General features: G+C 45.9%; 1 protein-coding gene across 5 annotated transcripts in view; it reads right to left on the bottom strand.

The window, feature by feature from the left end:
- Positions 1-14,724, bottom strand: part of EXOC6B (exocyst complex component 6B) — a 308,866-nt gene that overhangs the window by 69,107 nt on the left and 225,035 nt on the right. For all 5 annotated transcript variants that reach the window (XM_052780871.1, XM_052780867.1, XM_052780869.1 and 2 more), the window contains one exon: positions 5,149-5,222. In XM_052780871.1, coding sequence (XP_052636831.1) covers positions 5,149-5,222 — 74 coding nt within the window. The remainder of the gene's footprint in view (positions 1-5,148; positions 5,223-14,724) is intronic.

The following is a 14,724-nucleotide window of genomic DNA, read 5'->3' as shown; positions in this document are numbered from 1 at the left end:
CAGTCCCTCTCTCAGCAGACATAGGACTGGCTCCAAGGCTCACCCAACATCTTGTTTTCACACTGCTCCTCAGATATCTCATTAGACTTTGCAGGGCAGGGAAACCACATTTAAATGCAAAATATAAAAACAAGTTTAAAAAAAAACAACGCAGGGCTTCCTGCCTGGTGGGAACAAAAATGCATGATGCCCTGGATGCTGCGTCGGAGCTCTTGGAGGGACTGTCTGCACCTTCCTACCATCGAACTGCCTCAGGTAACAGAGTAGAGAGGTGACCAGAGCCTTGCAGTGTCCTGTCAAGGCGCAGACCCATGGGCCTTGGCCCTTCAGCCCAAATTTGCGAGGGCTTCGCCTCGGCCACCATGCCCAGGGCAGGGTACGGAAGCCCTGGACCACATGGTAGCAGTAGGAGACAGGGCTACATCTCACTTGATACAGGCTCACCTTGCACAAGTCCAAGCCTCCGAGTCCCTTTAAAGCAGGTCAGATGGACTTTTAAAAACCTCATTTAGCATCTGATGTTTTGATAAGAAGCTAAGCTGGATATCCACAAATGCCAGTATTACTGTATCTCTCAACATAACCTCACAGTTTGCTGTTCCCTACAAGAGAGCAGGTGGTTCCTTAAAACCAAGCACAGAACCGAGAAATCCAGGTTTCCCCCTGGATCTCTCTCAAGGTTGAGCCTAAGGGATGAGTTCACACTGCAGCTTTTTTCCTCTATCTCGGCTCATATTTTCAAAAAAATGTGTAGGGCTGTTATACCTTTGAAGCCCACCAACCAAATATGGCCAAAATGGGCCAGAAGGTTCAGAAGTCATTGGGGGAAATTAAGATGGACACAAAGACAGAACAACTGCACGCTTCATATGGCTAAAAGCTCCTGCCTAACTTTGTATTTCATGTTTTCTAAACGGAAAAAAAAAAAACCAAACCCAACCCTCCAGTAACTATGCAAACAATGCAGAAGAGAGAGGAAACCTGTACGAAGGGAAGAACAGGGCACAGAGCAGGGATGGAAGGGAATTGTGTTCCTGAGGGGAACACTCTTTTATTAAGCATCTCTATCAGAGGTAATAGGGAAAAATTAATGCATCAGAGGGAGACCTCTCATTACCCACCTGGCTGGCATCCAACACAAACCCACAATAACCACAACTGGCTTTCAAACACAGTAAAAAGACGCACAAAATGTTTGCTATTGCACGAGCGGTAAGCAGAAGAGCTGTTCCACACCCAGCGATATCACTTGCCTGTCTTAACCTCACTGATGGGGTTTGAAGAGCTGATGCTCAAATTCATAACCACTGTCAAGTTACAACCGTAAAGTAAACCAGAAAAATGATAGAGCAGAAAAGTGGAACTTCCCTGTCCTCATCCCTTGTATGTCCAAGTACCTCCAACAAGATGGGCTCCTGCCTGCCTTTCTCTAAATCTCCCTCGATGCTGAGGTTTGCACTTGCAGAGGAAATTCAACACACAGAATTTATAATTCACTGGACAGACGGAGAGGCCTAGAGTAAGGAGCTCTAATCCATCGAGTACGTTCCCTTGCTAGAGCCCAGAATGAAATTCTTTGAGTGCTGGAGACAGATTTTCCTTGGCGGGCAGCCATGAGTGTCAATCTGGCTTCTAGGAGAGATCAGCATGGCTGTGGATTGCAGCGACTTCACAGACAAACATAAAACCTTCCTCTTCAACTAACTTTCTTATAATAAACCCATGAAAATGAAAAGCTAAAACATTTCCAGCTGGCCAGAAGCTGCGGAGAGAACAGTGAACTTATTGCATGTGCAGGCTTGGGGCTGATTTGAAAGCTCCTGGAGATCTTCAGTGGTATTTGGACATTGAATGGTATTTGGACAGAAGCGCCTAAGTCACTTTTTAAAGAAAGATACAGAAGACTAAATTATTTAGGCGCCTTTCATATTTTAGCAAGGTTATTTATGGAACTAAATTTATTTCAGATTTCTAATGTATAGCACTGAGTGCGTAAGAGCAAAGTTTAAACTTTAAGGGGAAAAAGTAACTATTGCTTCCTTGTAAAGCCTGAAATATTTGAGTATTGCTGTCAGACCCTTGTTATAAAAGGGCTCTCACAGAAGGATTTGAGATGCGACTTGGTTTACTTTATCACTTCATTAAAGGTATTTATGGGTTTAGAATTGTCCCAGGATGGGAAGAAAAGTCCCTTTTTAAATTACTGTCTGCTCAGAATAGCAATTTTGATCCTCTGGGCCTGACTCTTCCTCTTTACCGTACGGTGATGGAATTGCTCCCAATTTGCTTGAGCTCAAGGGGAAAATCAGGCTGTCATTGTACAGAGGGATCTTACACTTGAGTCTGCTGCACTGAACAACGAGGAACTCTCATGCTCCTAGACAGCGACATTTTTATAGGGCTTACTTTCCACTACAAGGATCTGTATTCAAGACACAAAGCAAATCACTACATTTTTCTACCATTTTATAATTCATTGTGCTATGAATTAATTTTGGTCATTCCCTTAAACTTAATCATCCCACATTACTTTCAAAATTTTCTCTCATCTACAATTGCTCTGTAACAGCCAGTACTGAAACATATTGGGAAGGGAGGGGGAAATCTCTTTAATCTCCCTACTTACTTGCGCATTTTTTGCCCAGTCATTTTTGCTCCCTACGTAATCAAGCCAGACTGCTTCTGCCTGCTCGTGCAAAGCCACACTAATTGACAGGACAGCTCCAGGTAAGTATAAACCAACCTGAAACATAAACCTGAAATTACTTTCAACATTTTGAGAAGCCTGTCTGGATTTCAGGTCGGAAACACCCTTTCACCGGCATTCCGGCTACACCGGCATTCCTTCCCGGGCGAAGGAAAACAGCCAGAAACACAAACACTTTCAGGTGGTATCTTTCTCCCCGTTCATAGCTTTAAGTCAATATTGTGTTAACATTTAGTGGCTTAAAAGAGAAAGAAAGCAATGTCCAAAAAGAACAAATTAAAATCAAGTTGAAGAACAAATTAAAGACCTCTCTTTGCTCTACCTTCATCCATCCACCCTTCCAGCTATCCCCTGCTCCCAGGCCCTGCAGCTGGAGCTGCAGTCCAACAAGAAGCACCACGGCGGTGGGAGCATTGGAGCTGTGACGGCCCCTGAACAGCCAACGGAGCTTCACACAGATGGAGTTTGGTGACACGTTACACGTAATGGGATTAGGTCATCGACAGGATTAAGGGAGCTGGGAACTCTCTCTGCACGTTATTGCTAATCTCAATAAGCCTAATCTCAATAATCTCAATAAGTGATAGGTGGATTCTTCCCTACTTGGAACGATGAGACATTGTCCATTATCTGTACAATACTTGGCACCAACAAGCACCCCTGTTATCCAGAAGATCTAGGACTGCCTGTCCTCACCTGAAGCTCAACAGGCCAGAGCATCTCCCCTTTCTCCTCGCAACATTCAGAAAAGCTATCATTTTTAAATGCGAGAAAAAAAGTTGGGACTACCTTCCAAAACAAAGAATAAAATGCCGTGTACAAAGATGACCATTTGACAGAGCAGGAAGAATTGTAGAGGGCTACTGTTCAGCTTTCTCCTCACCCGAGCTGAATTCATTTGGCTGTGTTTTGCACTTATGAACTGTACAAACATTTCACTGCTAATGCACTGGCTCAGAGCAGCTGAACCTCACCGAGCACTTTTAAGGCATTTCATTCTTCAAACAGCCACAGCTTTCCTCTTCAAAATCCCTGCATTCATGTCTTCGTGCTTGGAAAAGGACCAAAGCCTCCACATTTCCTTATACCCAGGAGGCTGCGAGCGCATTGCGTACTGCAGTCAATAAAGTGCCAAGAAGCTAATGAAGATAAAAGTGTCAACGCATAGCAGTGATAACACACACCTTTCCCATGTAGCTATTTTGACCATTTTGCAAACAAATCTGGCAGTTACTGGCAGGCCCAAGTCCGAAACGCGAATGCGCGGCATCTCGACGTTATTAAACTTATTGCTGCTCCGCAGAAATGTCATGGGATGACAGATTGCTCCCTGCGCATCAATTGGATTCAGAGAAGTTCTCAAACCCTTACGGGTTAAAAGCAGCTCCAGCATGCATCAGAGCCCCAGTGGTAAGGAGATCATCGATACAAGGGATTATGCAGATTTAAGAAATACCCTCGGCACCCGAAAGTTTTCAGAATGCAAACTACGTCAACCCTGAAAACAAGAGGCACTGCATCATGATGGCAGGAAGGACAAAGCCAGGGGGGTTTAACAGACAAAAAAAGATTGTTTTAATAGGAGAGAAGCATCAGTCATTGAGTCTTACTTCATTCAGACTTTCTATCCAACCCATCCATCTTCAGTGCCAAGAGATGACAGGACCACCTCACGTTTTCCCCCCAGCCTAGTATATCAATAATGCCCATTTCTGCCCCAAACAAATGACTCGCTAGAATGGCCCTTTTCCCTAAATTGGCTTGCCAAGCCCCACAAATGCCTCAGTACCTGCTATGGTCAGCTTGGCTCTAACGGGGCCCCCTCGAGAGGTGGGCACCGACGGGTGGAGCCTTCCCCAATCATCTTCCCCAACAGCCACTTTGTCATTCATGGCTGAGGACCATCTGCGGAAGAGGGGACCGGGGAGGGGGGGGGTTGCCGAGCCAAAGACGGACACAAACGCGCGCGCACACAGGCATACCCTCCCCACACAAGCCCGAATGCAAATTCCTTCGCCCTCGCAAAACGCCTCTGCGGGCATTATCTGTGAACAAAAGTCCTCGAGGCGGGCGGTCTCTGCATCACTGCTCTCTCTGTTAGCACCACCTGCTTGGCGTCAGCCGGGAGAGTCGCCGAGTTATCTTTTTGCCGCGTCTGCAGAAGCCAACGGGAGCACAATGGACCCCATCGGCCAGGGTCAGGCATGGCTTTCTTTCTCACCCCCGTACCACCAGCCCTTTTCACCTCCACCATCTCCAGGACCCCAGAGCGCTCAATAAGGAGGTGGCTTGGAGCACAGGGAGGAGGAGGAGGGGGGAAATATAGGTCTCTGGCGTAAATCACCGACGCCGTTTCCCCTCCTCTCCCTTTCCTTAAGACCTGATGGTCTTCAGTCACACATCTTAAAAGAAAAACAAAAAACAAAAACACAAAGACTTACTTGTCTCAAGTCGATGAAGGCCAACTGCAGCGTGTCCCCTTGGAACCCAGGCACTGGGCCGGATCTGGCAAACTCTGTGGGAAAGAAAAGAGGATAAAAAGCGCCTTTAACTAACCATGGACAGGGAGATTGGCAGACGGATGACAGGGAAGACAAGAGAGGCTGGGGGAGAGGAGGACCGCGCTTCTAAGGAGTCATGTCTCCCTCCCTTCAGCGTCTTTGTTCGCCCTTCAAAATTCGTGTCATCAAAACACCATTAATTCCACCGTCCTGACAGCAAGGAAACTGTACTAATTCGACCTGAAATTTATTCCCATGAGCCGCACTGGGCTTCAGAGTATTTGTTTTGTGAATGGACAAACAACTCGCCGAGAAGAAAGGGGGGGATGGGGGTGGAAAAGTTTTTCCTCTCAACACAATAAAATCTTCAGCTGTGAAACTCTTTTCAGTTCCGAAAGCTATTTATATTTTAGGGCGCTGAAGGAATTTTCTAATTTCACGCCTGTCACCAGGCTCCATAAGCATTCATCAAAAAAATATGCCCAGCCGCATCATTAATTATTCGGCAGCAGATTATTTGCATTATCTGGTACGGTGCGCTATTGCCAGTGTACAGTCACCCCAAATGGGAAGAATCGCGGCCATTATGTGGCATATTTATTTATGTTGGATGAAGACATCTGACAAGTGAATAACATTGGCTTCTAAAGCGAAGAGAATATTTACAAGGCCACATTTACCTCCTTCCAGTGTAATCTGGCCAAAATGTCATACTTAAGTCATTTATTTTTCTTCTAATCCATTATTTAGACCAAGTCTAAAACCACTGAGGGGTACTTGAACAAATCCACGTTAGAGGACCTTAGCTCTTCCATGCCATTTAACAGCTTTTAATTGGTAGCGCTCATGAAGCCAACGACTGCACATATTCAAGTGTGTCTTTTGAAGATACGCCTGAGGTTGATTTTGCCCAACTTCACTTAATTTTCACCCTCTTTAGTTACAGAAGTAACGGCTTTATCTCCACTCTCCGTGAAACTTTTCATCACCAAGGGGACCTGAATGTGAAGCCACAACTCAACATCATGAAAAGACTCAAGAGGGAGCTTCTGCCTTCGGCTGAATTTTGTTGCTCCTGCAGACACTGAAGATCCTGCACGCTGGAACGAAACGTTTTCTTGAGATGCAACCGAGCGTGATGGCAGAAAGGAAGAAAGGAGGGAAAATATACACCAACATACAGATTTTTAAGTTATATACGGCCCATTATTGCCGAAATATTCTGGTTTTTACCATACAGGAACCCTCAAAACAGCTCCTGCAGCTCCACAAAGCTGAGGACTAAGGATGGCTCAGCAGTAAGGAAGGAGAATTTTGCCTTCTGTCTCTACGACTGCACAGAGGTACTAAAGGACAAAGGCTGTCCTGTCCTTAAACACTAAGCAGAGTCATTTCATGCCTGATGGTCTTCTCCTTGAATGCTTCTCCTTCCAAAAGTTATCTCATTTTCAAGCGAATGCCACAGAAGAAGGAAAATAAATCATCACAGTCCTATTTTTAAGGACTTCCTACAGCAGCCCGGTCCTATGAGCAGTCCCCATGGCTCTAACAAGAACAGACTAATGAATTAGACATCGGGACTCAACCCTGTTCCTCAACTGCCTTATTTCTGGAAACCAAAGAAGGCTTATTTGTCAGCTTTCTTGCTCCACCTTCTATTAAAATCTTGGGCTGGAGAACATCCTTCAATACAGATACAGGTACCTGCAGGGGCACAGCGGCCAGTTTTCAGACATCCACGGCTTTGCTTTTTAATATTTTCAGATGCCAGAGGAGCTCTAAGATTGAAATGATTGCTCATCTTTGCAGTGATCAGTCAAGTGACAACTGCTGCAGGACAATAGCAAACATGGCTGTAAAACCATTACTTTTATCGAAGGTTACTACTAGAAACAAATAATAAAAAATAAAAAGATAAAGTATGTACGTGACTGTTCTCATTTCAATTTTGCATAGGAAAAGCATAAATCAAAGCTAGTAGAAACCATCCATCGTTGTGCCTATGGACTTTGCCGCTTTTGCACAGGATGGGACTGGACAGAGACAGGAGCTGCTCAGCTTCCAGCCAGTTTCACTGACCAATGCTGCAATATTCAGGCTGCAAATAGTCCAAAGAGAGTTTATATTTAATCCTCAAAAACTGTTTTAATTACTTCTAACTGTAAAGGCATTTTAATGTACGTTTGCTATTAAAATTTGACTGTAGCTTGCCTGAGCCAGCACACACACGCAACAGAGGACTAACACAAGCTTTCTGACTCTGATCTGCAAGGGATAAATCATCTTTACACATTCGCTGTACACCCCACTGTCTCATCTGGAAAAATTATCCCAAAAGCCACATCAATCCTAAAACACCCCCACTTTGGAAAAGCACGTACCTGAGAAGCTAAAAACATTCAGACGTGAGAAATAGCATTTGAGCATCCTCTCGAGGGATGAAACTGCCCTGGGCGGCTCAGTGTCGCAGACATCCCTGGGTTGAGGTACCCAACAAACTGGCTGAACTGCTATGTCCTACCCTCTAAGGATGGGGTCACATCATGTTACTAATTATATTTGGAGAAACGCTAGAAAACAGAAACCCTGAAAGGACTGCAATGAAAGAAAATTTCTATTTTGGATTTAAGGACTTCGCAGCTGCTAGGAATCTGTTTAGAAGCACACATGGAGCTGTGAAATTTAAGATCTTCCCGAAAGCATGAATTTCAAATCCTCATGAGAAAATGCCTGTGACTGCGTCGTGAATGTTTTCACAAGACTTGTGAATTTATCACTACTGTCATCTGCTCGTGAGCAACCCAAGACAGATTTCATCCCAAGACATGGTTGCTCGTTAGCAGCTCACCTTTAGCTGTCTCTCACTAAGGAACCGTATGGGAGGAAGGCTGGGAGAGTTATGGAGTGACGCTGCCCTTTAACACTGCACATTACAACAACGGTAGCACATTGAACCAACATTTGCTTGAACAGTAATTCTCATCACAAGAACGCACTGGAGTCTCTACTGCATTAACGGTGGACTTGACATCCAAGAAGTGAGATGATGTATGAGATCATACTGTTTGTATTACAGACGAAATGAGATCAAGAATACGGCTCAGACGCTAGAAGAAAGCTGCTACAGCACTTAGCTGTAAGGAGCCCAAAGAGGAATGAATGCAATGCTTCACCCCACGGTTGTTATAAAAATAGCTGTACCTTCTGTAATCGTAGGTCACATTTTACATACCAATGCCACAAACTTATTTTGAAGGAGGAATGAACAAAGTCTTAAAGAAAAAAAGAAACAAAGAAGAGAACAGAGCTTTAGAGGAAAGACACAGCCAGTTCTTCTTGGTTTTAATCTCTTCAACCAGATTTCAGGATAATTTTCTCGGAACAACCAAGCACAGTGCTGGCCTCAGTACTGTCGGATTCGTTTATTGTACTGTCTCCACTACCAAGGCAAGTGGCAAACATAGCAAGCCACCTACAGTACAGCCCCTTGAGCAGAAAATCACAAGAGAATAGAGCAGATCAGTATGCGGCTGTTTGTACAAAGCATTTAGCCAGGCTAAAGGTTTGAGAGACTTGTGTTCAGGCCAAAAAAGTAATGTCTTTGCAAGGTCTACAGGCTTGGGCCACCCAGGGCAGGTCACAGGGGGACTCTAACCTCTCTTCCAAAACATTTCACCGATGAAAGAATCAAGGAACAGGAACCGTTAAGCCCTTTACAATGAACAAAGAATAAAGAGTTCAAACGCACACCAGAGAAGAGACATCCACTGTAAATTAATTATACAGAATGGGGGAATCTCTTTTTGTATACTGTACACGGCTACGCACACAGGGACAGTCTTACACATATTGTGCGGTTAAAACGAACACAGCTGGCGACTTCATTCCTCAAAAACATCATTCTGAGGGTAAGATTTTCTCTGAATTACACAACACCGCCAGAATTCATGACAGCAGACCTGTGGGATCAGGGTTACAGCAGCTCCTGTTGAGGGAAACCTGGACAATCTGCTTGCGGTTGCATCAGCCATGAACAAGATTTTGTATTTGAGGAAAAAACCATCTCACTATTGCTCAGTGGAGAATGTAGGTCTCAAAGTCACCTTCCTTAGACAAACCCTCGGAAGACTATCTTAGAAAAGCCAAGCGACACGATCTCTTGTACCTTACGCAGCGGCACAAAATGACACTTTGAGGATACTTAGGCTGAAGAACAAATCTCTGCATAGACTCTGGAGAAGCTCACAAGGGAAAAAAGGTGAGAAATGATGGGTAGGAATTGAGGCAAGAGGAACAGAGAGAACACCCCAATTTCCATATGAGCTTATACTTCACCCACACCATTCCCACACAGCCCTGCTTTGAAGCTGTTCCCCATTATAGGCCAAATTATCAAAGCTCATTCCCATCTGGGGAATTCCAGAGAGCTGCAGGGAGAGGGAGGAGTTACTCACAATACACCAAACTGGGTCAGATTAAATTTTACCCTTCTCCGTCATTTGTTCCTCTGATGGAACAAAGATGAGCCTGGAGTCCCCTTACTGCATCGAAACGAGTGGTCCCAGGGGCCATGATGGTCTGCTGACAGGGCTGAGGAGCATCCGCAGCCCCAGAGAGAAACTCCTCACTGATGGACCACTACATGGTTTCAAGTAGAAGAAAAGGAAGCTCTTCAGAAGAAATTGTACGAGATGCATGCCAAGAAATTTGGTCCTGGCCAACGGATGTCTCTTAGTAGATGTGAAGTTCTCAACTCCATTAAAATACTAATACTAGGAAAAGTGGAATGTGCGCAGCTCACCGTTAGCTCATTTGAGCCGCACAGGTTGACAAGCATCAATAGTGTGTGTCCATGATGGGTGGGGAAGGGAAGGTGGGTGCAGAGCTGAGGAACTGTGCACTATCTTAAAACTGGTTAAACAAAATTAGGTGTGGACAGAGGCGTCTTCTCTTCCTAGAGTTGCAAAGAACTGTAAGGATTGGTAAATAAATATCAGTGGGTATCCTGGTAACAAAAGAGAACACAGGAAGGTGTTGGAGATGGAGGATATCCAAAATGTTGTAGCAGACAGCAGAAGCTGAAGACAAGGACAGGAGAGGCTGAGATGACACCGTGGGATTAGCAACAGGTTTACAAAGGAGACAGAAGAGAAGTAAAAGAGAGAGAGAAATACTAAAGCTCAAACGCTGAAGGAGACAAGGTGATCAATTATAGGACAGATGAAGGGAGAATATAAGGCAAAAAAATCAGGTGGTGGTTAGAGATAGCAGAAGCAAGCAGGAGGTCTCAGTTCAGGGGCAAAGTGAAAAGGCTGGAGAGAAGTTCGTTTCTCTCCGACGTCATGCAAACTCCCAGGATTTGCTCAAGTCAGACTTGCAAAGACCACTGAAGTACTGTGCTAAAGTAGAGAGCATTGTCCAAATACTTCCCATCAGCATCCAAACAAAAAGGGCATGTTTTTGGTAGCTCCTGGGATGGGGAGTCATGCACTTCTCCTCCATGCATATTTATACGCACTAATTCACCAGGCATCACTTTCTTTGCCACTGCGAGTACTTTGCAACCTCTAAGAAAGGTCAGCTGAGGGAAATGAAGGCAGCACTAAATAAATTAATGATACGCCCAGGGGAACAAATTCAGGGAGAAATACGGGAGGATAAATCTAAGCATAGGAAGGTGCCACAGCCGTGGACCAGAGGCTCCCACTTCCATGCCCTCTGTCACTCGGCGCACCAATAATTTACCTTTCCCATTTCAGAAAGCACGTACAGCAGCGCTTGGAACACAGCTCTGCTGCCAATACAAATCACCCCACTCCATTTTAACAGCAGGAAAATGCAAAGTTTTGTTTCCCAATGAGGGCTGAGTTTTGACAGGCAAAGAGGTGGGAAGGAAGCGATGTGCTCCTCTCGTCCTCTGAGGGAATGGCGCAGGTTGCAGGCTCTGCGAGCAACAGGCAGGCCTGGGCAAAGCACCGGGCAAACTGAGGGTCTGCAAGTTCCCGGGGATAAGCTGAACTACGTGCTCGTACGGGCATCAGGATATGCTTGCTCCATGATGAAAAGCTGTTCTTTCAAGCCATCCATGCAGGCAGCTCATGCAAGCTGTGCTGAACCTTGTATTTGGGACAGTCTAAGACACTAATAGCACTTTAATCAACAGGTAGCAGCTTTCTAAAGCTGCCAAAATCCATGATCCGGTTCAGTCGTGTGCCTGTACACTAAATACACCCCCACACTCTCGAAGCTCAGCACCCTTTTGCTGTTTTTCTTGCTGCTCAGCCCCGCTCCAGGTTGCCATGTTCCAGGATGCAGTGCCAATGCGTGACCCCAAGCCAGCCCTACGGAGGAAACGCAAGGGAAGGAGCTGCGTTTATTCCTGACACGCACAATAAAGCGTTATCGAGTGCTACGATGAGCTGAAATTCAGGCAAGAAAAATCACCAGGAGGGAAAACAGGGATGCTGAAAGAGAAGGAGTATCTGAGCGTGCTGCGGGGAAGGAAAGCAGGCTTGCCACGGAGCAGAGCATCCCCAGAGCGAGCCGTGGAGTAGACCTCTGCGAGGCTTCGTCTCGGACCTCCCAGCAGCGGGAGGCAGAGGAACGGCAGTTCCAGCCCGTGGTGAAGGAGCTGTGCCACGGCAAGTGCCCTGGGGCATGGCAGGCGCCAGAGCCAGCATGAGGGGAGGACGGCCAATTTTCCGAGTGAGGCTTGGCTCCGAAACACAGGTTGGAAACCCCTGGCTTGGAGGACACTGCCTTCAGGCACTGCAAGGCAGGTGGCAAGCCAACCTGCTAACTGGCGTGCCTCTTCCCTGCTCTTCTATCAGCTTCACCTGCCACCCATGTACCATCAAAGACTGCTGTCACCCCAGCTTGCAAACTTCTCCACTCCAATACTGCAGTGTAAGGAGTTCTCACCTACCATCCAAACCACAGCCGTGGTCCTTGCACACCATCACAACCCAGGACACGCATGATGTAGCTTTGTCCTTCAGCATGGGCTAATATAGGTCCCCTCCCTGGCTCCCACCATGGGTAAGGAGCTCACAAACCCATGGTTACCACCAACTCAGCCAGCACAGAACCACCACCAGCTGCAGTAACACAACCCTACGTACCAGCCCTATGTCTCAGGAGGGTCTGCAGCTTTGATTTCTTTTAAACATCTATCTTTTCTTTTTAACCATACATCTGAGTGGCACTCGGCTGAGGCTGTAAGCCACTAATATAATAAAAAGTTATCAGGTATTTCAAGATCTGAAGAATCATAGAATCATTTAGGCTGGAAAAGACCTTTAAGATCATCAAGTCCACCACTAAACCATGTCCCTAAGTGCCACATCTACACATCTTTTAAACACCTCCAGGGATGGCGACTCCACCACTTCCCTGGGCAGCCTGTTCCAATGCTTGACAACCACTTTGGTGAAGAAATTTTTCCTAATATCCAATCTAAACCTCCCCTGGCACAACTTGAGGCCGTTTACTCTCATCCTATCCCTTGTTACTTGGGAGAAGAGACTGACCCCCACCTCACTACAACCCCCTTTCAGGTAGTTGTAGAGAGCGATAAGGTCTCCCCTCAGCCTCCTTCTCTCCAGGCTAATCAACCCCTCAGTTGAGTTCCCTCAGCTGCTCCTCATGAGACTTGTGCTCCAGAACCTTCACCAGCTTCGTTGCTCTTCTCTGGACACGCTCCAGCCCCTCAATGTCTGTCTTGTAGTGAGGGGCCCAAAACCGAACACGGTATTTGACGCGCATCCAGAGATCAGCATCAGTGGCATGGAGATTCCTCTCCTGATGTGATCTGCTCAAACCTTTCCCTCTGTTCATTGCAACATCCCCTTTTCTCCCCCAAAATATGAGCTTTTGCCAGTGCACTGCAACAGGGTGGATAGCAGCAAGCACACCGTGCAATATCCTAAAATCAGGGAGTTTGTCCTCAAAACCGCTGTGCTCACCTCCAGCACCGCACACGCTAATTCCTGATGGATTGCAGGTTGGAAGAACATCAGGCAGCCGTCTGCGCGGTGCCAAGCCCGCAGCCTGCGCTTGAGGGAGAGGACTGCTCCGGCGTGGTGGGCAAACCCCGGCATCTCACACAAATAACGGGATTTCCGCGTGAGAAAGTCCTCGGAGCCAGATAACGCAGCCAAGAAGGAGGTGGCGAACGGCTGCGCCGGGACCCGTATCGGCACATTTTGGCATGCTCGCGTGTCGGGCTGGAGGATTCCTCAAACCAGCAGAGACATCTGTGTTTCTTATTGACTGCCCCCAGGAGTGGGCTGACTGAAAATTTGGAGTTTAATGAAATTTTAAATATAATTTTTATGGCACTTTTAATTTCTCATAAAGCAGCAGTTAAAAGACTTTAGAGATTATGGAACTGCTTATTTTATGATCTAAGTATTGTAAAAACAATCTGCCTCAACCACTGCTGGAACCGGTTACGTAGATGGGAAACACTTTTGTAGGAGCAAGAGCAGCCCCCTTTCTTACTGTTTTTTCAGTCGTAATCTCCAAATCTGGGTTGTTATATTTGATTCCCACTACCTCTGAGGTACAGGAGATATGGAAAAATTATATATATACCAGCACCAGGAGGTCCAAAAAAGAGCAGAGCAGGGAACTAGGTTACAAGACACATAGCAATTACAAAAAGCACATTGCACGTCCTGTTAAATCTTGGGTTACAGAACGTATTGTGGAAGACAGCAAACCCATTTTAAAAAGCAAATGCCCGTTCTGAAAAAAGCATCACCTCCTCTATTTACAGGTTCACAGAAACATTTGTGTTAGGGTTTTTTTCCTCTCCAGAGTTGTTTTTTTTTCTTCTTTTCAAGTTGGCTCATTGGGCTGGAGCCAGAACTCACTCCTAAATTGAGACATAATTAGATGTGTCCTACTGTGTCTTTCTGGGCAATTCATTTAACCTCTATGCATTATTTCACTTCAGGTTTAAATAAAGAGGCGAGAGAATCTCTCTTGACTGCATAAAAAAAGATCTACGTAAAGCCAAGCAGTAAGAACAAAAGTTACAACTAATACCTGGCCAGCAACAGACATTTTTAAAATGACTTCTTCCCTTCCCTGGACATCCCTTCCCCAGCCGTGCCATCCACGCACACACATCACTGCAAAGCTGCGCCACAAGACTTTCAAACCTCTGACACGCATCTTGGGAAACAGCTTTTTGATGGGGAAAAAAAGAGGACATCCACCTCGACGGGCACGACCGGTGCCTTACGTCTCCTTGAGGGCTTTGTCCAGCCGGAGGCTCCAGCACGGCGGTCACGCCGGGGGGATAATGCCACAGGAAAACAGCTTGCATTTTTCCCAGGTTTCTCTCATCACAGGCAACCTAATAGGATTTTTAGAACCTTGCAACTCCACTCTTTCTTGCCTCTTTCACACCAAAAATGCTGCTGATGTATACATACATGATTCATAAGACCAAAACATGCAAGATTTGGCTCTTAATGTTTATTTAATTTCCTATTTCTCCCCAGTCCT

Source organism: Harpia harpyja, chromosome 2 (genome assembly GCF_026419915.1).
Source record: "Harpia harpyja isolate bHarHar1 chromosome 2, bHarHar1 primary haplotype, whole genome shotgun sequence".
Taxonomy (NCBI): Eukaryota; Metazoa; Chordata; class Aves; order Accipitriformes; family Accipitridae; genus Harpia; species Harpia harpyja.
Note: the sequence above shows the minus strand (reverse complement) of the source record. Positions and strands in the feature narration are given on the sequence as shown.